Source organism: Nicrophorus vespilloides, unplaced genomic scaffold (assembly GCF_001412225.1).
Source record: "Nicrophorus vespilloides isolate i.1.1-1 unplaced genomic scaffold, Nicve_v1.0, whole genome shotgun sequence".
NCBI lineage: Eukaryota > Metazoa > Arthropoda > Insecta > Coleoptera > Silphidae > Nicrophorus > Nicrophorus vespilloides.
Genome location: NW_017100108.1, coordinates 959211 through 985661, shown reverse-complemented (window position 1 = coordinate 985661; position 26451 = coordinate 959211). Strand labels below are relative to the sequence as shown.

The 26451-nt window shown below is 29.4% G+C and overlaps 2 protein-coding genes across 4 annotated transcripts; one reads left to right on the top strand and one right to left on the bottom strand.

Annotated features, from left to right (window-relative positions):
• Positions 1 to 14118: 14118 nt before the first annotated feature.
• LOC108568333 (vacuolar fusion protein CCZ1 homolog) lies at positions 14119 to 16128 on the top strand. Of its 2 annotated transcripts, XM_017929341.1 has the most exons (8): positions 14119 to 14279; positions 14341 to 14438; positions 14501 to 14594; positions 14646 to 14852; positions 14905 to 15080; positions 15134 to 15423; positions 15476 to 15877; positions 15934 to 16128. In XM_017929341.1, the coding sequence occupies exons 1-8, from the start codon at positions 14205 to 14207 to the stop codon at positions 15990 to 15992; spliced, it is 1401 nt and encodes a 466-aa protein (XP_017784830.1). In that variant the 5' UTR covers positions 14119 to 14204; the 3' UTR covers positions 15993 to 16128. The 2 variants fall into 2 exon arrangements, with proteins under 2 accessions (XP_017784830.1, XP_017784831.1); XM_017929342.1 differs by lacking the exon at positions 14119 to 14279 and having other exon boundaries at positions 14358 to 14438; positions 14490 to 14594.
• A 605-nt stretch (positions 16129 to 16733) lies between these two features.
• On the bottom strand, positions 16734 to 23948 carry LOC108568361. Of its 2 annotated transcripts, XM_017929403.1 has the most exons (5): positions 23717 to 23948; positions 21704 to 21864; positions 18655 to 19131; positions 17601 to 17931; positions 16734 to 17506 (listed from the first exon to the last, which is right to left on the bottom strand). In XM_017929403.1, the coding sequence occupies exons 2-5, from the start codon at positions 21839 to 21841 to the stop codon at positions 16929 to 16931; spliced, it is 1524 nt and encodes a 507-aa protein (XP_017784892.1). In that variant the 5' UTR covers positions 21842 to 21864; positions 23717 to 23948; the 3' UTR covers positions 16734 to 16928. The 2 variants fall into 2 exon arrangements, with proteins under 2 accessions (XP_017784892.1, XP_017784893.1); XM_017929404.1 differs by lacking the exons at positions 21704 to 21864; positions 23717 to 23948 and adding an exon at positions 20103 to 20277.
• Positions 23949 to 26451: the final 2503 nt, after the last annotated feature.

The window sequence follows — 26451 nt, the reverse complement described above, 5'->3', positions numbered from 1 at the left end:
AAATTACCCAAAATGGGGTAAAATCCTACAATAGTCAATATATCTCTTCACATATTTAGAGCAGCGGTCGGGGAACCGGGGTAAATTACCCAAAATGGGGTAAAAATGATTTTTTTTTGGGTAATTTTTCTAATTTCATCTTACAAACTCAGAACCCCGGTTCCCCGACCGCTGCTCTACATTGATATACTTGTTATTTGGCCAATAAATCTGTTTTTATAATGCATGGTTATAAATTATGTTATAGATTTCAGCTAGGATATAATCCGCTAAGCCGTTGACGGAAATATAAAAAGTTTGTAATTGGGATCTGCGTTAAAGTGAAGATTTATTTACTGTTGGTGGGAGAGGGGAGTGAGTCCAGATTAAAGTTGCTAAATGAGTTAGGAGGATGTGTTTGCGAGCGTTCGTTGGCGATAGAGACGGAGATTATTTGCGCAAATCTGTGTATAGTTTTAAAATGAATAAATTATGACAGGAGCAAAGCACTTCGGAAACGCGTCCCATTCATTAATCTTCTCCCTCCGTTCACTCGGTTATCGAATTCAATTGCATATAGATGTCTGTTTCCATTAGAACAACTCCCGCAGGAAACCAAACCCTCGTACCACACTTTGGGGAAGTTACAACTTAAACAGTATTTAATCTATCAATTTATGATAATACATTGAATTTATTTATTAAATAAAATTATTCAATTACAACTAAATATAAATAAATAATGAATTTTGAAATATTTTTTTTTAAGTAAATCATAAATATAGTGAATAATGCTTTGCAATTAATTATAATTTATACAAGTTATATAAAGCAGTTCAATTAAAAAAAAAACTCTACAAAAAATCTTATAGATAAACAAACAATTTATAGAGCATGTCTTACAATACAATTCTAAACCTTAACATATATAAAAAAAACATGCCATAAGCTCATTTTGACAATCATTGGATAAACTTTCTTTCCTTAAAATAAGAGGAAATATAGGAATCTCTGTAACGTACAATCGATGACGTGTTTGCAGCAGTGATACTAATGGTTTCTAGAGCAGAAGTATACACTAATTTGGATCGATCGTTATACCACAACATTAATCGTGATGCCATTAGAAAAACTTCTTTCTTTCACATCCAAAATCTTTTTTGATAGTAATACGACTTATACCGAAACAAAAATATATCAAAACATATCATTAAATTTCTTAAAAAAAAACTAAATTTAAAAAATATTAAGTAAATGCTCAAATTAGAAACAAAAAAAGAATGATAATTTTGTACTTGATTTATTATTTATTAATAAGCCCATACCGATTTTCTGCAATATATTTCAAACTATTCATTTCAATATTGGAAAGTGGTAACATTAAAGTAATTGCAGGATTTAGATTACAATATATATTTCATTGTATGTATTTTAATTAATAACTAATATATTGCAGGCGTGTGAAATGTGGCTGTTTTGATAAGAAATTGAGGATATGTTGGATATGAATATGTTCATTTCACTTTTATGTATCAAACACAAATTTTGTTTCATTCAAAAAAACGTAATTCAAAACTACACAATTATTAAGCACTATTTCAAAATTACATTCAATTAAATTGATAAGCATACATTAAATATTTATAATCGAAACTTCATTTATTATTTTATATTATGATTAAATAAGATCATTTTGTGCACATGTTAAAACGTTAAATTCATTTTTGTACGTTTTTTTATTTTCTTAAGTTTTGTATTATAGAAAACATATTTATAAAGAGACAATACTTCTTGGATATCATTACTAACAATATTAATTATATCAATTTGGTCTTGAACCCTGATTATAATACTCACGATATAGATTATACTATTATATTTATAATATTATTTTTTATTACAATAGTAAAAAAATAAACATTTTCATTCACAGCAATGCTAAGATTAACAAAAAAAGGTTAACTACTGCAATGGGACATTTAATTTATGTATTTATTATTATGTTAATAAATTATATTTTGTCGAGCTTGATATAAAAAATAATATTTAATTTATCCATCAAATTGTACTTATTTTTTAAATTCAACTTCGTTATAGAATATTTATATTTATAAATATAATGAAGTTACTATACAATTTTATTCATACAAAAACATACAAAATGTGGAATCAAAAGTATACATTTGTGTTCCGAGTCCAGTTATACTTGTTATAAGATGATATAATTACTTTTGATGAGATATTTCCGAAAAAAAAAAGTAAGCCTCTTTCGCAGGAAATTTAATCAACACATGTTATATTAATGCTAATCCATTCGTCCTTTTGCCATACCAAAAAGGAATCGTAAAAACCTAATTAATGTTATGTCGACTTAATAAACTTTCTTTTGGGTGCATTCACATACATATATCGGGATTAGTGGAGCACACATTGTGCTTGTTTTAATTACGGATTCATCTCAATTATATTTATAATATCTTCCATATTTGAATATTATAGCAACCAAAATATGATAATTTATCAATTGGTTTCTTGCAATAATAATATTATAGTTTGATTATTAATTGAATTAATTGATACATTCACAAGATTGTATACATTTAGTAGAACATCAATACCTTGCATAGCGCTGTTTCGATCAGTACGGATTCACTATAGTCCGGTTTTAAAATTTCAAAACAAATCAACTTTTAATGTAGAAAAATTAATTCTAAAAAATAAGTACACAAAATTATTATTTTTTAATAAATTTAAACCATTTATATTGAATATTTTATAAAAATATTGATATTTTAAATAAAATAATAACCATTTTCGATTCCAACTTATATCTAATGAGATATAAATATAATATTATTATGATGATAACATTTTTTTTTATTATGATGATAGCTAAAAATATTTAATTAAATTATTATAAATTTTGAATTTTAAAATATTTTTAAAGTTAACAAAAAATATAAAATATTCAGTTATAAATGGATTTGTAAATAAAATGTCGACTTATTAAATTCTTAATCAATCGATATTGCTTTTATGAAAATATAAATTATTTTAGTTGAAATGATATGGTTATAATAGACATCTATAAGAAAAAGGCTTCAGGGTTCATATTAAAATTGACACCAAAATAGCCGCGTTTGAACGAAGTTCCGTTCACTAAATCCATCTCCTTGGTTCAGCACATCTATATTGATATTGGGTAAAATTCAAGGTATTTAAAATAATAAAATTGTTCTTATAAATGTTTAGTAATAATATAGAAAAGTCATAATAATAGCGTATGTTTTCTATTAAATAGGCGTTGCGTTGCACTCACAAACACAAATAAATTTGGATGACGCGGTAAGCCGAAAGTTCAAAGTGTAAAGTAGCTCAAAGGAGAATAATTTAAGAGGTTCTCTAGCGTAATTGACATGAGATGAGAGTTTACGTGTATATTCAACATAAAGTTTCGGCGACATAATGTATAATAGATTAAATAACAAATGTAAATAGTTGTATATTATTTTGTAAACGTTAATTTAAAAAATAAGAAATTTCTGATTATATAACTAAGTGTATGGCATTGTGGACTGACTTTTTATTTTAAGTTAAGTTATTAAGTTATTTTAAGAAATGAAGTTTTTGGATTGTTTATTTTTCAATTGTTCGCTATTGCTCTTTTATTTTACTAATTACATTTTACATTAGTTCTTATTGTTAAAGTTTATCATGAATAAGTTTATATCAAAAAATAATAGATACTGTCGGGATTCTGATATAGACCCATTTATATAGTTATTTTATTTACAAATTTCCATATGTAGATTTTGACCAATAATAATACATATTATAGAATATCGTTTATATAGATTTCATACACTAAATTACTAAATCTAATGTATTATTGATTTACTAGCAAGTCAATTTTATTAATCCTATTTTTTGATAATGATTTGTTTAACTATAAATTATGTATATGATAATATCAAGAGCAAGAAAATAACATTGTAGAATTCAATGAATAAACTCAAGCATTATTACGTATGTAGGCGGTAGTAATTCTGGTTTAATAGGTACCTATTTAGACGTGTGTATGTATGTTAGATGTGCCTTTATCGGCGTATTGCATATATAAGTGGATTTGGCCCAAATGGAGGTAATTAAAGTCTGATAACGCCGTATAAGCTGCTGCATTTATCAAATTAAATTTTAATTGAGAGGCACTTCGGCCCTTCCGACCCTGTATACGTACATAACATACGCATTTCATTTGCACTAAACAGGATTTATTTCCGTGAAATGATTTCACTTAATCAATTCCCTTTGCTACACTTTTACAGCTTCTGTGTTTCTGCTGGAAATTAAATATTTCAAATTTAATTTAGGAATACCGACAACGCCAATGTAAAACAATCTGCATCGTGAATTATTGCAATTAAAAGTCCATTATAGTAATTGTTAATTGCTATTGTTTGCTTTGCTTTTGCTTTTAGTGTATGTTATATAGGAAATAATATATTTCTGTTGTAATGTATGTGAGTATGTTTTTGAATGTGAAAGTGGGTGGAAACATGCAAAATATTCATTCGCCAGCGTCTGGCGAACATAAATACATATTTATAATTTACCAATAATTTTTTGATATTTTTTTGCTAATATACGAATTATATGTATTTCACAAAAATATATAAACTTTCAATAGTAAGTAAAATTTGTTTTTATAATTACTTTCTGTAGAATTATTATGACAATTAGGAGGAAATAACATTTAGTATTATTTTTCATTCAATTGTACTATGTTTTATTAATTGTATGTTTTTACTGTAATAATTTTTTATTTATTATTTCACTTGGTTTGAATATTTTGTTTACGGGATGTATCAGTTTTTTAATACTAGTTTGTTTTTATCTAATAAAAAAGTTTTCCTCACAATACCATTGTTTTAAAACTGTTTCATTTGTTGTTTTACAATTATGAGCTGAAATAATATCTGTAGAAGTAAAATACCAATATCTCAAATAACAAAATAACAATAGGATTGGAGAACATGTTAATGTTTATCATTTAACTTTTTTTATAAATCACTAATAACGAGTAATTCTTTTATTATTTATGTACTAAAATTATAATATGTACAGATTTTTTAACTTTTGTAATTTGTCTGCATATATAATAAATGCAATTTACATAAATTTATCAGTTTATTTGTTGCAGTTCTATAAAATAAATTAATATTATTGTTATATATTTGTATCACTCTAAATTTTAGCTTACAAGTGAAAATTAGACACTAAACTTTAAACAAATTACATTAGTTTGCCTCAGATTATGCTTCAATTAATTTTTATTTTTTAAGAGGTTCCAAAACTATTTATGATTTAAATTTGTTTCAACTTATTAGAGAGAATATTGTCAATAATATTACAAAATTATATCAGAAAAAACACAATTATTTACAAATTTATTAATGTATTTTCTTTCCTCACAAACTGTTAGTTTACTTATTAAAACTAGAGGTACGAATCCACCATCGACTTTTATTTTTAAATTAATGGAGTATGGAGAAGTACTTTTAGAGCACGTTTATAAAAAAGAAGTAAAAAAGCTCCATAAAGGAGCACGGCTGGTCAATTTAGTGTTAAGAATCATTATGTAAATTTGAAAGACTTTCCAATAATCTACACTGGAAATGAGCACTGATATTTTGCATCATGCATTAGTAAATTTTGCATTGCGAAAAAATGGTCAGACCATGCTGACCCGGTAATGCAATTACCTTGTGTTTGCATACGCATTTAAAAATTGATTAATGCAGACCCGAGCGCATTTTTATAGCCATCAAGGCTACCGTAATGAGTGCTGGATTTTAAAAAAATAATGGACGAGCAACATCCATACTTCGAGTATTAGATTCCGATCGGTTTGACATGGAAACAGTGTTCCATTCATCTACAATTGCGGAGCGGAGGCGGCTCCTCTAATAAATCAGACTCCGGCTAATTTACACACTGTGTGTCCAACAATGTTGTTTAAACGAAATCCTGGCATCCTTAATTAATTATGTTATGACGTTAAACACGAGTTTAGCCAGGATCCAATTGCAAATATACAGATACCATTTCAACTCGCAGTTAGTTCTAACTTACATGCAGTTTGTTTGATTTTGATTCATACATATTCCATTGTAATAAGTCGTATAGTGAGTAATCGGTATTACCAATATATCGGACTATTTGAAACCGGACAAAAGGAGACTTGACTGTAAAGAAAAGTAATTTTATGAACAATATACAAATATATTAAGTAATTATATGATTTTAAACATTATTTATGTACGACACGTATATTATAAATTAATTAAATATTAATTTGAATTTAAGTAATTTACATGTAATACGCTATACAGTAACTAATAATATTTAATGCAACAATACAAAAAAAAAAACATAGTTTAACATTTCCATATAATAATAATAAAGAAACAAAAAATCATCTGCTGCAAAGGGCTATTGTCCACAGATCTTTTTGCCTCTAAATAGTAACTATTTATACAATTATATGCAGAATTATTACTAAATTATATTAGGATGACAATGAGAATAATATCGATGGAATTACTTGTGTAAGGAAATGTGATTAAATATTACATTTTTTTTTTATGTCGTGTAATTTTATTCACAATATGTTTATCAATGTGAACAATTAGTAAATTTAAGATTGGGGTTGACATTATGTAGGTAATCTTTCCCGGTGGATAATTACCACTATAATGATTTTTGATTTTTTTTTAATTTGTTGGTTGACTGTTGTCTTGTAGGTTAACTTCAGTAGTATATTGATGCTCTGCGATGGCCCTATTGCTGCAAGCACTGAGAGGGCTCACAACGGGCCAAGCTTGACCAGGATTCGAAACGTCGCCGGTTCGATCGTAATAGTAACTTTATATTCCTTCGTAATATGAATATATATCCTTAGTCAATTCAAGCAGGGTGCTACCGTGGGTTGCTGATAAATGTATATTATCCCAGTTATCAAGGATTATCTATAATTTTCAATTAATTTTTGAAGATGACATTGAATTAAATAATGTGTATGTTCTTTATCAAACACACAATTGTATAAAATCATTTGAGAATAATTTGGAAACATTTGATTTTTCGAAAACATTTTATAATGGAGAAGATGTTTGCCAAGTAAGAAAGTATTGCAATCCATTTTGTTATAGTCGAAATTAGTGGCAAAATTTCATATATTATCATGGTAATGTGTCGCACGTGTAAATCTAGGTATTTTTTCTACATAAATACCGATTTTACCAGTCAATGTTATTACCGAAATTAATCGTAAATTTTCACAAAAAAACACCACTGATTTTGGGAATTTCTAAAAATTATTTGAATATAACTTTAATTCTACAATATTGCGAAAGAATTCCCATGTTTGTTACTTAGTTATAGTCCGGAAAATACACGAGGACACAACTGATGATAACAATTTGGAAAAAAATGTAGAATGAGTGATAAGACATTAGGAACGATTTATCTACTGCAATAATTGATTATTTTTTGTTAATGTATTAAACTTTGAATAAATTTTACTTTGTTCATTTACAGTTACTTGGTAATATCGGTAATTTTGTTTGGCTTAATTATATTTTAGAAATGTGTTTGTGTTTTAGTTGATATAATATAATATCGAATAAAACCTTTTCGCCCGTTTTGATTTTTATAAATGTTTTACATAATAATTAAAAATATATTTCTTACGATTGTTCTAATAGAAACTATTTATGTATATATATGGTAATGTATTCTCGTGTATAAACGATTTAAGTTCAATTAGTTTGGAAATTGCGTGGGATTCGGTTGCGGTTTGTTGCCACATTTGCTATCAAAGATGATTATGTTCCAAACATGACCATAGATAATTTTGTATCTAATATACTTATTAATTATTTGATAAAAAATTGATTCCCATGGAAACAGTTTTCTTCATGGGATAATGTTATTTTTTAATTTATTTTATTAAATTATGTCTATATGTCGATATTATGTTCCTAATATTTAGAAAAAACATATTGTATATATCACAGGTTATTGGCAGCGTATTTTTATTATATCATTATATTTTTTAATACAATCATCTATTTTTACTCATTTCCGTTTGTTACAATATTAAAATTTTGAATATACTCATAAAATAAAAAAAAATGGGATGAAATACTAGATTTTTTAATTATATCCATTTTTATGTTATAGAGTAAAAGAAAACTTACATTGTGCGATTTTTTTACCCACTAAAATGTGTTCCTTTTTTTCTAAATTATATCAATCATAATTATTGTATACTGTACAGATATATGTGGTTTTATAAAAATCAATATAGATTTATTCTATTTTGACATTAATTTCATATTATTTTGAATTTTATGCTTTTAATCAAGTTCTGAAAGAAAATCTATAGAATGCGAAACATTTTAAGATATTCTTTGTTTGATTGTTAAATTATAAAATAAAAATTATAAATTTCTAAAGATATATCTATTGATTATGGATTATATCGTCTAAACATAGTAATTACGGAATTTTATTCGTAAATAATTGAATAATAAAATAAACTCAAAGGTTTCATAATATATAAATAGAGAGTTGACTAAATTTCGTTGAGATTCAATTAAGCAAACGTATTTAGTTTGTCAAATGTATGCATATCGATTGTATGATATTGCAAATTTAACGTAATTGCTAATATTTCCTGAGCGAATCTCTATTTATTAGTGTTGTGTTGTTTAGTATTACAATTTCGTCGAGTATTGAACATAAATTGGAACATTGGTAAACAATATTCAAATCGCATTTACTTTACGGCATATGAATAACACGTACAAGTATACCTACAATTAGTTTCATGGGATTATGTGAAATGTATGCAGTTTTCGGTCACAGTAATTTTGCCGGTGAGTAGCGAACGACGATGATACGACGGGGATGAACGTTCTTGACTGAGATGTGCAAAGCCGGAATCAGCGTGCGGAAAGTCAAATAGTAAAATGTCGGTTGTTTAATTTGAACCATTATACCGCCCTAAGTTCCCATCCTTACTCAAACAAAAAGTCCCCATCCTCGTTTGTTGGTTGGTTGGTTGCTTGATTGTTGCCTGCTCCTCGTACGGATGTGTATACGTTAATGCACGTGAATTGGCTTGTCTATGATCGATTTATCTAAATCAAGTACTTGTAATTAAAAAATACTTCATTATTATTCACTTCAACTTTCTCTGAAAATACATTTAGTTTAAGAAATATTATAGTTATAATACTTTGATAAAGTGTTAAAGTAAGTATTTATAAATAAAATATATATATAAATACAGTAATACCTCGCATAGTCAGGGTAGTCAGTTATGGACTGTTTAAAACTATAGAAACTATATAAAGATAAAAGAAATAAAAATTATGAAATAATAATAAATATCATAAATTAAAAAAAAAATAAATATTATTTAATAGTAAAACGGTTATTTCAAGATTTGAATTATACAGTCAAATACAGGGTGGCCCAATTGAACTGCAACCAACTTAAAATTGCTATAACTTTCGAACCGCTGGCGATGCTGTGTCCATATTTCGCCTAATGATAGCTGATTTTATTGTTTACAAGCCTGCAGAAGCATTTGTATCTCAGTTATTTGGAGAAAAAAATATCCGTGATGGAATTCAAACGTATTAGAGTGAAAGACCTATATTTTAGCAAAAAAAAACAAAAGTGGTTATTGTTAGAGCCCTCGACGAAGCTAGTATGACAAAATGCTATTTTGGTGGCCCGAAAAAGCTACATTTGTGGCAGAAGTGGTTCGGAAAGATAATGCTCGAAATCAATGAAATCCGTGACGCATTGGAAAACAAATAGGTACTCTGCAGAACATATCGAAAATAACCATGCAACAAATACTCAAAAACGAATTCAAAGTGAAGTCTTACAAGTTCCAAAAAATACAAGATCTCACCGATGTTCAAAAAATAACTAGGAGTTGTTGCGCTTGCACGAACGCGGCCAACTGCCAAATATCGCCAGAAATTCGTATACAAAGAAAATGATCAAATTTACGTAGAAGAGAGGCAAAACGAAAATTTAGACATTCGAATGGCAACAAGAAGTCAAGCACCTCCGTTTGTGGTAGTTTGGGAGGCTGATCGCTCTCCGTTGGTGTTTTTGGACCGTGGCGTTAAGGCTAATGCGAATGTCTACCAAGAACAAGTGTATGAAGTTGCTCTGAAGCCGTGGGCAACCACACATTTTACAAGCCAATGTCAGCACTAAAAGATACCAAAGTGTTCAAGAAAGCCCTTCTTTGTGCATGGATGAAAATTCCGCACATTCGTGCAGCGTGGGACTTCCTTGTCGGCCAACTTAATTTGAAAAATTTAAATGTTTTCCAATATTTTTGCTTTTGGTTTATTAAAATCCGATTTCAATTAAAAAAATAAAGCCTTCTGAAAAGTTGCAGTTTTGGGCCACCTGTATTTATAAATTGATGGCAATCTTATCTCATTAAAGTTCTCTACTCATCGTCAACCAAAATGTATGCTTTCTAACTTTTTAGTTATATCGTTTCACTCTAGTTAAAATCAATTAATAGGAAATATATTTAAGAATGTTATATTTCAAAATTAACTCTTTCCAAACACATATTTCGGTTGGTCAATTTGTACTATTTTTCAATTATATATCCTATTTAATAATTGATATTAATTGAAACTGAAGTTATTTTGAAATTTGTCTTTAAAATTAGTACTATTAACAAATTTTTTGGTACTATGTAAATTATTGTGAAATGTATGCTTACTTTCAAAATTTCTAAAACGTGTTTTTTTTTGTTCCAGAATGGCTGGTCGCAATGTTTTCATCATCAAAATGTTTACGATTTTCTTCTTCTCGCTGATCATGTTGGTGAGTTGCAGCCACAGCAGGACGGGTCCTCAGATCCGTTCTGTCGGCACTAGTGATGGTTTTGCCATCTTGAACCTAGGCACTGCGAGAAACTTTGGAAAACGAGCTGTCTATCCGTCTGTGAGGTGAGAGAATAAAAAACAACCAAAATCATATATAAAATATATCATTTCCCAACTTGCAAATTATACCCTATTATTAAGTCTATACATTTCCAAAACAATGTTCAATGTGCTTCAATACTTTTAGTGACAAAATATTATTTAACCAATGTTATTATGATGATTCTTATTTTGATACAACGTTATTTCATCCATATGCATTAAAATGTAAAGGACATTTGATATTGTAAGAAATTATTCTATCTTACAGAAATTAATCATTTTAGAAAATAGGAATGTATATGTACTGCTGCTCCGAGCGATTTATTCAATCAAGTTTAAAAAAAATGTAATCGCTTTAATATCTTTTCAGATCTAATACAAATGATTTAACACAATTAAAAATCACAAGATTAAATATCATTATGTCGCTGTAATTTTAAGTCAAAATTAATTTATTGTTAATTTGAATTTGTAACATCTCAAGTGTGTCATTCCGTGAAATATATATGTCTTGAAGAAAAGAAAATGAATTGTTTTTAACTAAATAATTTATAAGTCAAACTTTTGTGATAATTCTTTCCGTAATATTTTATATTTTTATTATCAAGAATTATGTTTTTCCTAATTTTTAGATTGACAAATATGAGATATTGCCTTAGGAATTAAAAGTCATCTATTCATTTTTATATTATTGATAATTAAAAATGTAATATTTTGTGTTATTATAACAAAATTTCCAATTTTTTTTTTTCTATAATATACATTTGTATTTCTTTACACCTAATAAATGTACATTATATTTTATTAATATTCTGATACCAATATTGCAACGGAATATTTATTTCTAACTATTTATTCTACTTGGAATACATTTTTATTTCTTTACGGTGAGCAGTGTATAATATAAAGTATGTTTTTATAATTCAGGAAAAATGTGCGTGCTGCTTTGTTTTTATTACTTTCAAACGCTTTATAGCAGATAAAGTTATTCATATCAACGGCATCTTTCATAATAAACTTCTACAAAACTACAAACAGAGTGTTAATTTGTTTAAACAATTCATAAAGTAATGTAATGTATTGCTTAACGGAAAATTGCACTTCAGCGCGATGTTCACCATAAATAACAAATAAACTAAAGATTTATCAAAGTTTCTGTCAAATAACCGTTGTACTATTTGCTTTGCAATATTAATTTAATTACTTAATAACTATTTTTCTTTGAGAACCAAAAATAAAATAAACATTATTGGCAAACTATAAACGAATAATACATATCTGAGTATTTACAATATTCACAAAATATTGCAGTATATTTAGGGATATATTGCACGAAGATTCACATATTGCACAATATTTGTTGTTGTTACATACTTTGTGACGGAATAGTTAATTGTTTTAATGTTTACTACATTTCCTATGCCTCGCAATTAAGTTTTAATAGGTTTTAATGTAAATTTATATATAAGTAACTTGTTTTATCTCGTTAATTATGAGCTTTTATTTGTAGTTCTCGTTTCACCTGATGATTTAAAATAGTGGCGGAACTACAATGCCAAATTGATAAGGGCCCTGAAATACTAAAATACTCGCTACTTAAAATCCCGAGCGATTTAGGGATTTGAATAATATTTTGCATAGGAGACAAATATTTCAAGTTCCGCCACTCAAAATTAATGATTTGTCAAAGTGCAGAAATTAAATATAATAGTTGTTTCCGTAACAATAATCTTAGTTACAAATTGTATTTCAATTATGAAAAAAATGTGTTGCTACTTTAGGAATTCGGTTTTTCCTGTAAATACTAAATTAATTGGACATAACTTAGTTAATACTTTTTATTAAATATTTTTTCATATTTCTCACAATTTTAGAAGTAATATAAAATATCTTCAATATATTATAATAAGTAAGTATTCTTTTTAGAATATTTATGTCAATAAATTAAAATAATATACGAAATTTAATTTATGTTCGAATTTAGTTATTTTATCCGCAAATATCCACACTGAGAAATATTTGATAGGAGTTTCAAAAAATGTTTATTGCTTTTAAATTCCAGTTAATAATTAATGTATTTTTCAAATTTTCATTAAAATATTCAATTACCTAACAATTTTTATTTTGTTTAATTGAAACACTCCGCCTGATGTAGAAGAGCTGATGGAATTTGTTTTTATTTTATTGTTAAATAAAATCTGTTTAAATATTAATATATGATAATTTGGCGGTTTGTGCGAAATATTTTCATTTAGAATGTAAAATAAAATATACCTCAATTTACCTAGTAGGAAACTCTCCGAAAACACAACAAGCCATTGCATGTATGCTTGGTGCTCGCAAAATTATGCTAATTACCAATAAACGATGTTAATTAACCTTCGTAAAATTTGCATTGCAACCGCCGAAGTACCACTAAACTTGCTATGAACCTTCAAAATCAAATTCCTACGGGCAAAATTTGTTCACAGGAGCATAAATCGAAAAGAAATATACATACGAAAGTATCGTATCAAATAGATGTGTAATGATATTATATTTTTTATCTGTTTCAGCGTTTTGAAAGAATGGATCGAACTGGTCGATAAAATGAAGCAGTTGAGGCTCCCCAAACAGTCCCCACTTGGAATGCCCGAAGATGAAAACGTTTTGATGGAACGGAACAATTATTACGTGTAAAACACTAATATGCATGTACACACAACCCACACAATATATTTATTTATTTATTTACGATACATAATATAAATGTTGTACTCAAATGCTGGACTACTTCGTATATATATATATAATTAAATAGTTATTATCGATCAGCAGCGGCTAACGCAATTTTGGTTTTAATTGTCGAAACGATTCAATCCCATTAAAACAAGTATATCTCTCGTGTCACGTCCTACAGTTTCTGTAGTTAGTAACAAATGTTGTATTTCGCTTAATATAATTGCAGATGTAATGGAAATAGTCAAAATAATTAATGAAAGAAACAAATAAATTTCATGCAAAACTATTTTAGAATTTTAAATGATTAACATAATCCCGCCCATTTTATAACCTTTCGAACTACTCCATAAGCGCTACTGTCAAATTTGACGTGTAGCGTTTGACCTAATTGTGTTTGTAAAAAATTGAGGGATATATTTTAAATGACTGTGATTCAATAATTTTCTGTTTATCAAATTCGAAGAGATGACCGGCAAAGTGGAAGTGACCTTAAATAACTTTTTTATCTTTAACTCCACTTACGGAAATAATGAAGGAGAAGTAAGTACATTACAATTAAACATAACCTTGAATTTAATTAATTGTTATTTTTTAATTTAAGGAGAAGAACAAAATATTATTTTACCATCCTAACACAGATCATCTGGATACACAGATTAAGAATGTCGGATTGGCAGAAGCTATCATACAATTCACAGCGTATGGACTCTGAAAAATTATTGGATAACATTCATAACTAAATGTTTAAAGTGCTTTTTCAGGTCTTTTAAACCAGATGGACCAATCAAATCTGTTCATACACTTAAAAGACGTCAGATGTACTTTCAACCTGAACCCAACTTCTGGGTAGTCATGGTAATTATAATATACATGAAATAAGCTATTTCTAATAAGTAATTATTTAAGACACTGAATCTGCCATTCATTAGAAAGATTAAGGAGGGCTCAGAGATAATTGAATATACAGAAGAGGATGTTCAGGATAATGTCTATGAAAGTGTACTTAAGCAGGCTTATCACATGTACAGATTATTCTCAGGCACCTTTGTGCAAGCAATTGAGAAGACCAGTCTTGATATTTTGAAAACTAAGCTTGAACAATTCTTCACCAGTGTAAGTGATTGACTTATCCTTATTATTTCAATAATACAATGCAGTATTTCAGTACTTTACTACACTCAAATTGCACCACTGTGATATAGTGAATATATTCAATGGTATACAATGTCTACCATTGGATAAACAGACGTTTTTGAATGTCCAATGCTTCATCAATGCCATGGAATGCAATTTTCCGATTATTAAACACACCGCCTTCCTTTATAATGACCACATGATCTGGTAGTGTGATATTAGATTATGAAATTCATTAAACCATCTGTAACATATTTTAGGAGCGGGATAGAACCGTCCAATATGCAAATTGTTTATCAATACTTGATTAAAACGTTACTGCCAGCTCATCTGGGATCTGAGCTGCTGTGCGGTTCCATGCCGAGAAATCAACCCTCGCCGTTCGCAGCTCTTCATCACGGCAGATTCATCACGGGGCCCGAAAATCTAAAGGCCTCAACATCTATTGGTAAAATTCCCAGAGTCCATCTGTACTCAGACACGGACTGTACAATCTACCACTTAGTTGTCTATAGAGCTTTAAGTGCTTCAGTTTGCTTATTTATCGAAGGTAGTATATAATTTAACGATATTCAATTAATTACTCGTGTAAATAATCATAGAAAAGGAAGAACTGGATATGAAAATATTCAAGGAACTCGATGATTTCATTGGGCCAGCACTCACGGTTATAGTATCTGACATCGCAGAGTATTGTACTAAGCAAGTGGTCACACCTTCCAGTCAGTCTGAAACGAATCCAAAGTTTATCTACTTTAACAAAATGAATTTGGCTTACAAGAGTTCCGTGCATCTAGACAATAAACAGACAGGAAATATAGCCGTTACAAAAGAGTGTCTTAAACTGATCAGCGATATTAATGCTAACAAAGATTTGCTCGAGTACGCAGGCGAAGTTATTGTTAAGACTATGAACGATTATTGGGTTGTAGGTAAAATGAGCAACTTGCGAGAGTTCTACGTAGCACTGCAGCAGAAGAATGCCAGTCTTATTGAAATTAGCGGTAATTATTTATATTACTTAAATAATTTCATTATTTATCTACTTACATTTTTTCAGATGAAGTTAAGAAGCTGTGCGACACTGAACTAAAGGGTATTTTCTTCCATTCCTTGTAAATTTTGCTATAATATATTTTAGTTCGTTAAAAGAACGTATCCGAATACATTCTTTTATTAATTTATATAATCAAGCGTTTTCAAAATTCTTTTAAATAAATAAATAAAATTGTTAAACAGCCTCCTAGAAAGAGATATAATATGCATCGCTTAAACAATAATTTATAATGTAAAAATAAACAAATTTTTATTAACTATTTATGTAAAACTGATATCTTATTCTATATTTTTATATATTAATGCGCGATTATTTTTATACTTAAAATTGGTTACTACAATTTTTCATTTGTGAAAAAAATACAAAAGTTGGATTTAAGAACATGACATAACATGTTTTCGCTAAAGTGACTATATTGTACGATACGCCAAAAAATTCGTAAGTGATTTTGTTTATGTTCTCCTTTTACCACATTTGACATTTGAAAAGGTGAACTTACTTTCGAAATAGATGAAAAGGGATTCTATACATATAGATGAAAGTTTAATGAGTCAAGAGAAGTTTTATAATTATGCAATATTATATGATTAATTAATGTATTTATTGTCAGGTTCAGCAAGTAACTGCAGTGTTGAAGTAATTTGAAAAAAAAACCTGTTATAATTATGAGCACTGGTATTTATTATTTTATGCTCTGATTACTCCAATTCTATCAATTTGTAATTTAATAATTAAAGGAAATGAAATTTTACTGCAAAGTAAATTATAGGATGGAAATGAGGTATAATTATATAAACTGAATATTATCAAAATAAATTCATTTGTATTATAAAATATAAAATCACAAACTTATATCCATACAGAACAGCGAATTTACTAAATACCTAAAACGCTAAAACATGTATAAATTATAGATAAAATTATAAAACTAAAAAGGAAAACATAATATTAATGAGAATAAAAGTACAACAGTATAGGCAGCGGTAGAAATTAGTGCTTCACGGTTTCGGTATGAAAGTAACTTCGCTGTGATTACGTGCAAATATTAGATTCAGGTGCGAATCTAAGCCGACGTTCTCTACTCTTACCACATAACTGTCATTGATTTTGGGATCTTTCCGCACGACCGCCAGACCGTAAACTTGCACCAGATGTTCTTCCTTGTCTATGGACCCGCTCCTCGCGAGCTTTATGTGGCACATGACATCTACGTGTATGTACTTCTCTACTGCAATCCCTTTGGCAGTTTCCAGTCTTTCCATTCTCTCCTCGCGCTGCGGTAAATCCGCCCTGAAGACGGATGCCTCACCTAAAATGTTTGTGTCAGCATGGATTTCGAATTTCATGCCAATGTGCACTGCTCTGGGCTCCAATCCCAGACCGTCTCGATGGTTGTCAGACCACAGGTAATTATTTGGATTCAATAGGGAATCTGGTTGGAAGCTGAGCTTCTTCGCGTAACCCATACCGATGCTGTTCAGTTTCAGGGCGCGCCCGCCGAACAGCAGATCTTTTTGGTCGTTCGGACGTACTTTGTAATGGAAGCCAGGGATTATTCTAGGATCCACATATGTACCTTAAACACAGATATTTCAAGTCAGTCATATTGTAGAAATCTCATCGTCATTATTTACAAGTAAAACTATGTATAATAAATACTACAAACTTACCAACAACTGGAATCTCGTAGGGTTGCAGACCGGTCATAGTATATTTAGTAGGTACATCATTAATACTTTCACCCCTCACTGTGACCCGCCTGTAGATATTTTGCATGCCAGGCAACATATAGTATCTGTGATGGTGGATATTCACGTTGATCATTCTGATGATCTTAGCGCTCTTAGACTTCTTGGTTTTGATACAAACGGCGACGCCGGAGACGAGCATCGGTTTCGCGACACCCGTCTCGAACGACTCCACCTTGCCGGTGAACTTAACACTCACCCTCTTTTCAACTGATTCCTTCTCAACCTTCATACCTATTTCAAATTGGGGCACCTGAAAGAGTGAGTAATGTTATAGCTACGTACTTGGACCAAATCTAAAATGTATGTTCATTACTGTTACGTTTAACTTACGACCACGACTACTTTAACGAGATTGTCTTGTGATGGGTTGATGATTGTTTGAATCCATCTGCCATTTCGGATTCAATACAGCTCGGATGCGTCTAACAACAGCATTTGGAATACTGATACATGGACGATAATTATGATACGCAATGGGGCTGCCACTTATTTAATGTTACGAAAAACGCTTAAAATTAGATCGACCTAACGGAGCCGATGATGAATCGGATCTGTTCGGTTGACGGGTGAAGAAATATCGCCCCTGGTCCAATCACTCATTCAGGAGGCGTTAAATTATAATTTCATATAGAAAATAAACGAATGGCGAGAATATAAATATACATAATTCGCGATTGTTGACTTGAAAAAAATTGTTCTTTATTGTGACGATGATTTAAGTTTATTGTATCTATATGCTCGCCCTTAGGTTACGATTCATTGAAATATAAAATAAATTAAATGATTTACCTATTTGTTTTTTCGACCTAAAAACCTTATTTGCTAGTATTAATATGTTATTAGAATGGACTTAAGTCTAGATAATGATTGCATAGCTTAGCGGCAGCCCCGAAATAAGAATATAAGTACAGATGGTCAGAAAGAGTTCCGATTTTTGCGTTTCCTATAACGAAAACCAATGCGCTTAGCTCACCTCAATTTTAACAACTTCAACGGTTCCCTGCGCCTCCCCGTTGACGTCGAACAATGTGAATTTGTCGCCCTCGGAAATGACCTCCAGTTCGAACGCGTATCCCCCCGGATGGTTGTCGCTCCAGAAATAGTTATTATTGTTGTTCAGACAACCCTTGTCCGCCTCGAAGGTGAATCTCCTTGAGTAACCTCTTCCTATGGACTCTAGGGTGAGTGCACGATTTCCGAACAGGCAGCACTCGCGGTGGTTGCGCCTGGTGTCTGGCAAGTTATCCTGGACACAGGGCAACGGACGTACGCGGTACTTAAAGCCTGTAATAACTCGTTTGTCAATATATACACCCAAAACAGGGAATTGATGTGATCCCACTGGCGCTATTACGTAACGAGCCGGTAAATCTCCCAACTCGGACGCGTCCAATATCAAATACTGCCTCTGAGAATCGAACGAAATCCTGTCCGAATACAAATTGTTATCCTGCAACAGAAAAAAACATCATCAAATACACTATTACAAACAAACGCGTTCATTTCGCCAATATGTTTTATTAATGACAAACAACTTGAAACCTTTCCAACTACTCATCGAATCCTCGGGATTCTATTTAAAATCTTTAACACTATTACGACATTAAAATATTGCAAATACGATACACGTTTCGACTGGATAATTATGTCATCTATATACTGCACTCAGTGAGATTTTATGTAATCTAGAATTCTCCACATGAGAATGTAGCATTCATATAACCTGTTGATTGCAAATAAACCAATGCCATACACTTGGAACAATTTATATAGAACGTTTCATATACTTCCTCTTTCCATTTTTAATAAAAAAAATTAGTGTATATTGATTGAAAAAAAGGTCTAAATTAATCAAAATTAAATGTTTATCTATGTACGTATATATAGTAACCAAATAAACGCATGTTCTAATAAATTTAAACATTTTTTTATGTTAATTAAAAATAATTGAATGTGTTATCGCATTAAAAATTTTAAGTTATACAAGTATTACAGACCATACTTGAATTGTAATAGAATCTGTTATTTGTATGAATTGGGAATTGTGACGTAAACTCTTGATATGCACTTTAGCGTTTAGATATTAGCTTTATAATCCAGGTTTTACTAGGTAGAATGAAAGTTAAAGTAATGCGACTTAGAAATGTGAGAAATAACTGATCAGCGTCAAAATGATAACGGAATGTGTTGTTGGTGATTTCATTGCATGTCAAATCTAACTGCGTTTCGCATTTAAATTGGATGCACCGAAGCAAAACCTCTTATGAAGAAATGGTAGTTAATTGAATAAAAAATTAAATTATTTCCGTTCAAGTAAATGGAATAATTATTAGAAAGTTAAAATCGGTAAATGAAAGGAGCGAAAGAAAGATGGAATGCTATAATAATGCTAGAGGGTCAAACCAGGCTATTGCTATTTACGTTTTCTGTATTTCGGAATGCAGGCTGCTGCATTATAACATGTTTGTCCGTGCGTAAAGAGCCAGTAGGCAGGTCTTGCATCCTCGCAGAACTGTTTTAATTTGTGTTTTCCTTGTGTTATTTTCCGGATCCCCACGGGAATCCGTAAATTACACGCGACCGCAGGGCCGTTTTGGCATCAACACAGGATCCAAAATTACGCACTTAGACGTTGACGCAGGTCCAAAAACCTCGACTTCGAAAATAAACTGATTTAATTACCGACATTTGTAAAATTCCCAGACTAGCTCAGTAATTTACCATATTGATTATAACATGCAATTTATTATAATCGAATTATCATCAAGTACATATTATGAAACACGGAATTGCTCAATTATCTAATCATTAATACTTAAATAATATGAATTTAGTGATTCTGAAAGTGGAGATCGCAAAATATAATGACTCGGGATGGTTTTCTACGCATATCGGCGGCGGTTGCAGAAATTTTTTCAAGTGCAAAAGGGGGTCGCGGGCCAAAATGTTTTAAAAACGCTGAAATATAATAAGAACTGATTTGAAAACAGTTTTTCTGTTGTTAAATTAAATTTACTTCATTTGGTGAAAGAAATACGTGAATAGACTAATCTCCCGATAAATTTACATTGCTGCGTGGATTTCCTTTGATTATATGAAAATGTCTAAAAATAGAAAGTACGTGGTTTTAAAGCTTCTGGAAATGTAAATACTCCTATCGTCAATTCAATTTTATCTGCAAGGAAATTTAACATTACTAGAGGTCATTCGATTTGCCCAGTTGAAGTGGTGGAATATTTCCATTCCACATATTGTTATAATATCGCAAATTTTCCATATAATCCTAGTTTGATACTTACAATAAACCTTTAAATTGTATTGATAAGTATTCATTACAATTATAAAACTTTCATTAAATAATGCATTTTTTGAATATAAAATTTTAAAAATGTACTATTATAAACAAATAGAAATGTTGATATTTTGTAATTATAAAATGCTTCCTCTGACCCATAACTTTTCAAGGAAATTACACGCTACTTTTGAATTACTAAACAACGCTAGCTTAGTTTGTCATTCAGAGAAAATGATAATTCCTGCAAGTATTTGCGTATGCTGCATTTACAACTGATCCAGTTAGTGAGCATAACAAACATTGCGAATAAACGTTGATAACGAGATATCCGCTCGCCTTATGTGCAACAAGTCTACGAAGAACGGACACTTTCGAGCCAGAGAAACTGTTGGTTAAGAAACGCATCTTTTGGAAATTGAAGTTGTTAACGCTAACAAAACTACGTTGCAACTGACAAGAAAAATACAAAACAAATTTAATTTCAACTACCGTAAAGATTCCGGTGGTTGTGGCTTGCGATAACAACAGTCGGATATTTTTATTGAAATAATTTCCTCTGAAATGTTTCCTACAGATATCAGTCATGCGTAAATATAAGATAATAAAATACTCTGTAGCATATAAAGTATTAAGCTACATGTATATTTATAAATTAATTAATTAATATTTCGAAGTATTATTGTATTTATATTATTGCGTATGATATAAATCTGATATATGTATTTACCTGGTTGGAAAATGTGTTGTGTTCGGTACACTCGGAATCATCATCGACGACAACTAAGGAGGATCTGCTGCGATTCGATTGACATACCCTCTGCATGACATCCATTTTCGTTTCTTCTGGGACAATGGCCGACAACATTTTCGGTCTTTGGTTGTTCAGATCTAAAATCAAACGTGACTTTAATTTCGATGCTCAACTTCATAATGAAGGGCGAAGGAGAAGGTGATCTTGTGTTGATCACCCACATTGAAATGCATCAGACATGTTAACCTTTCCTTTTGGTTTATATTTAGAATGCACATACATTCCTATTTGGGATGAGCGATTGTCGAGGCAACTCTACGCATTATTCATACATTTCTTCCAGACATTTTTTCACAATACCGCTGCGAAATCACTCATTAATGAAATGAAAACAAAATTTGTTGATCAACCTATGATTGATATGTTTAGATTTCCACAAAAAGCTTATTTCTATCATAATATATGGCATATATTTTCGTTAATTAAAAAAATAAATGTAAAATTGAAAGTAGTTTATTACAAACGTTTTAATAAAGAAAGCAAAATATTTCGGTAAAATACTCGAAAACTGCATTCCTTCCACACAATTATCGAGCGTAAACAACTTTTCAGTAAGTGCAATCTGAAATTGTTGATAGTAAATCAGAGATGAATTGAAAAAATAAATAACGATATCTAATTATAAAAAAGTAATGGAAATGTTATGGAACTGCAATCATTGCTTTTTTAACTTTTATATTCTATTGTTAATATGCGATACAATGAGAAAATAAACCAAAACAAGTATCGAGCAACTATAAATCATCAAATGACTCACACTTTCACATATAGACGAAATACATAATTTAATTCATAATATTATTATATAAAGTCGAACCTCGCATAACGAGCATTTCGCTTAAGGAGCAAAATGAATTGTAAGAAAAATGACTCGCTTAACGAGCGACGTGTCGCATAACGAGTGACGATGAGAGTGCCACATTATTTTTTAAACTTGTGTATACATATGTGTATTTTTGAATATGTTTCACTATGCGAGTAAAAATCCGGCAAATTTGGAACGGATTAAACTCGTTAAGCGAGGTTCCACTGTATTGTGTATTTTGTAAAACGTAAATAAAATATGTAAACAAAACCTTCAGGTAAGTAAGCTAATAGTAGATAAATGTTACAGACTTAAATTATTTGTCATTATTTTTTCCTTAAAAATGTGAATGTAATCAATGTTATTATTACTTTCCACTACGGAAACACAGATTAGAAATGTGACTTAAAATACATGATTATCTATTTTTCATAAACACGCATAATTTAATTTAGACTACACTGATAATACAAATTTGGAAATTGTATAAATAAACAAAATTTATAGTCATAGCATAAGCAAACAAAAGATAATGTAAGCGTAATCTAATATTTAAAATCCATAATTTTAATAAAATGTGTAATAACAATATTATACCTATTTTATTAAATATATCGATCAAGAGTAGAATAGATAAAAAAGCATACCTACAAATGCAATGCTTTTCTTTAAGTGTTTGTATTTACAAAAACTAAATAATTGATAACATTGATATAGTAGTATTAAAATTGTTGTTTGTTTTCATTAAAGTATCGTGATTTAAAAAAAATACATAAATAAAATAATACGATACGGTATTAACAATTTACTTAAATGTTTGTTATTATTATTTTGATATGTACAGAAATGCAAATTGAAGTAATTAATTAAGAGAGTAAACACTTTCAGAAATGTTCGTTCGTTCCGTCTCAAGAGACAAGTAAAAATCAATTATTACTTGTATAATTTTCGAAAGAATTAAGTGAGTCACTGTGGTATATAAACAAGTATAGAAAACAAAAATAAAACTGAGTATATGAATGAAAAGGATGAAGCGATAACGAGGCGAAAGTTGTGTCTTTCGTAGGCACTTCCTGATTGGTAAATAAGAGTATGCCACGTGCATACATTGCATTTGAACTTACCTAGTTTAATATATGTTAATCGTATGAAGATAAAGCGTATCTGAAAGTATATAACGGTATAATCTTCCCTGGCGATGTATGCCTCTGCAATCCCTTTATTCAATCAGTTGGTCCCTCGTCAGACACTCCCACAATTATATTTATATTCAATAGCGATGATAAAATTAGAAACTCTGTAGAAACTTTGATGTTCACTATTCGAGCCCAGATTCAGGAATAAGCCTGGAAGCGTAGCTGCAACACCATTTAGCCAGCCGAATGCAACCCAGCAACCCACCTCATTGGTTATTTCCGAGGAGCACGCATCGACCGCGTGGACAAACCTACCACCACCACCGACGCACCATACACTTCATTGCAAATACCACATGAACATGAAATGCATATCTGCATTCTGGCATCTAGTTTTTTTTAACTACAAGAATCACAATTCCATGTTTCATTATCTATAAAGATAATTGAAGACATACCACTAAATATATATATAATAATTATGTCCCAACATACATGTTTACCCACTAATAAACTAAGATTTTCCATTATTTAATATAATTATTTTAAGATTTTAGAAATGTTATTACATTTTTGAAACATTTATTATCTAAGGCTAAGATCATTCATTTAACATTAAATTAAGTTATGGAATGCATACAGATGTTAGTCACGACGAATAGACTCCCCTTGTCTTAAAATGTACTGCCTCGATGACGTGTCTGCTTCATATACATTAAAGATTCGAAGCTAAAAGAACATTCACTATTTTTTATATTAATATAATATAAAATATTATATTGACATAATTTAGTTAGGTTATTCGAGTCTATCATTCTTAAAAAAAAAATAGTAATAATAAATCATACATTTGTATTCAAATGTATTCTTTCTTAAATAAATAGTCCAATTATTTAAAAAATATTACATTTTATAATTTAACGCATATGTTATATTATAAATAAAGTATATGAGAATAGTGCAACATAAAGGATTATTGTAAAACTTAATCATATTATATATTATATATAATAAATGATGTAAATAATGATATATCTACAATATATTAATATAACTTGTCAATAACATTTTCTAAACTAATGGTGTACATATAATTTTACTGATTTACTATTATTCAATTATTCTGAGCATGCTTTTACAATTAATAATATAAATAAATATGAAATAAAGATAGTTTTTATGTATATTAGAGATAATTATATATAAAATAACCTTTTCCATGAAAAATGATCACTAATCATAATTTAATATTGTTTTTGTTACAAAAAAATATATTACATATCATATTTTAGTAATAGTAAAATAGTAAAAAGTAATTAGCAGTTACGCTAATAACTTTTTAAAGAGCGAATGCAAGATCAAAACAACATCTTTAAATAAAAGTTAGAGACAAATTCTGCGAAGGATAGAAAGGATTGTTATTGTTATTTTATATCGAAATTGGTTTTAATTGTTATTGAATTTAACAAAAAAATGTTTTTTTTAGTTATTTGTCTTTTTTAATTATATTTAAAGGAAATAATCGTAAAATTTATTACGTTCATAATACATATATATTTTTTTAATAGCATATAGAATAATATAAGGTGAAAATGATTTATTATAATATTTATTACGTATAGTTAATTCAATTAAATTGTGTTTAATTTATGTGATATTGCATATAAATATATTGTTTTCTAGCAAAATTTCTAAAGAAGTAAAAAAAATAAAAGCAAAAATCTCAGGTATATTGAAATTTAGTTTGTGTGAATGCATCTAAAATACGACTTATTTTATTTTCAAGAGGATGCGTAGGAGAGGTAGTTATTCTGAGAAATTCATGTCCCTGCTAAAATATAGAATTAAGGGTCCTAAAAACCAGTTTTGGATGGTGAATGGAGACCCAAGAGCGTGGGAATACCTACAAAATGTCGACGTTAACTCAGTGAATAAATCATTGTTACGGATAAAGTACCTATAACCTTGCACACGGAAACGTTGGCGCATATAATTGTTAATACCAATATGTATGGACTATATTTTAGCACTCTAATTAGTACTATTGCTAACTGGGCTCTAAATGTTCAGTTACATGTGTCCTTTAATGTAGATAACAATATTAAGGAATGTAAATAAGAAAATATATTGAAACTTCAAAAAACAAAACAAAATCTGTTAATTCTTCTTAGTATTTGTAATTTTTGAATCTATATTATTATTATTATTCAATTATAATTTAATAATTCCTACTGTTTACCTTAAAAGAAAATGAACATACAAAATGGTTAATATGTTTGAAATTACGGAAAATATAACATATATATTAAATACCAAGGAATTGATGCATTTTAATCGTCGGTATGTGAGTTGCAATATCTTAAATTAAATAATAATATAATATTTAGATCTTGATAATCAATAAAAAGTTTTCATGTGATTTGATCTCTGAAAATTATTATTATTATACTTATATACTGTATGCTTGTGATGTATTGTACAATATCTTCATGGTATCTGGAACACTCCATGAGAAATGGCAACAGAGCAATTACTAAATACATACAATTATTAAGCAAATAGCTGCAATTAGCTTTTTGAAATTCTTCAAACCAGATCTAATTAGCACTTATCCCAATTTTCGCATAATTTGTTAATACCTTTGACACTTCCAAAGTCATTATTCTATTATTGGAAAAAGATAAAACTGTGTCCGCATAAATAAAAAATGTTGTCTGTTGGTA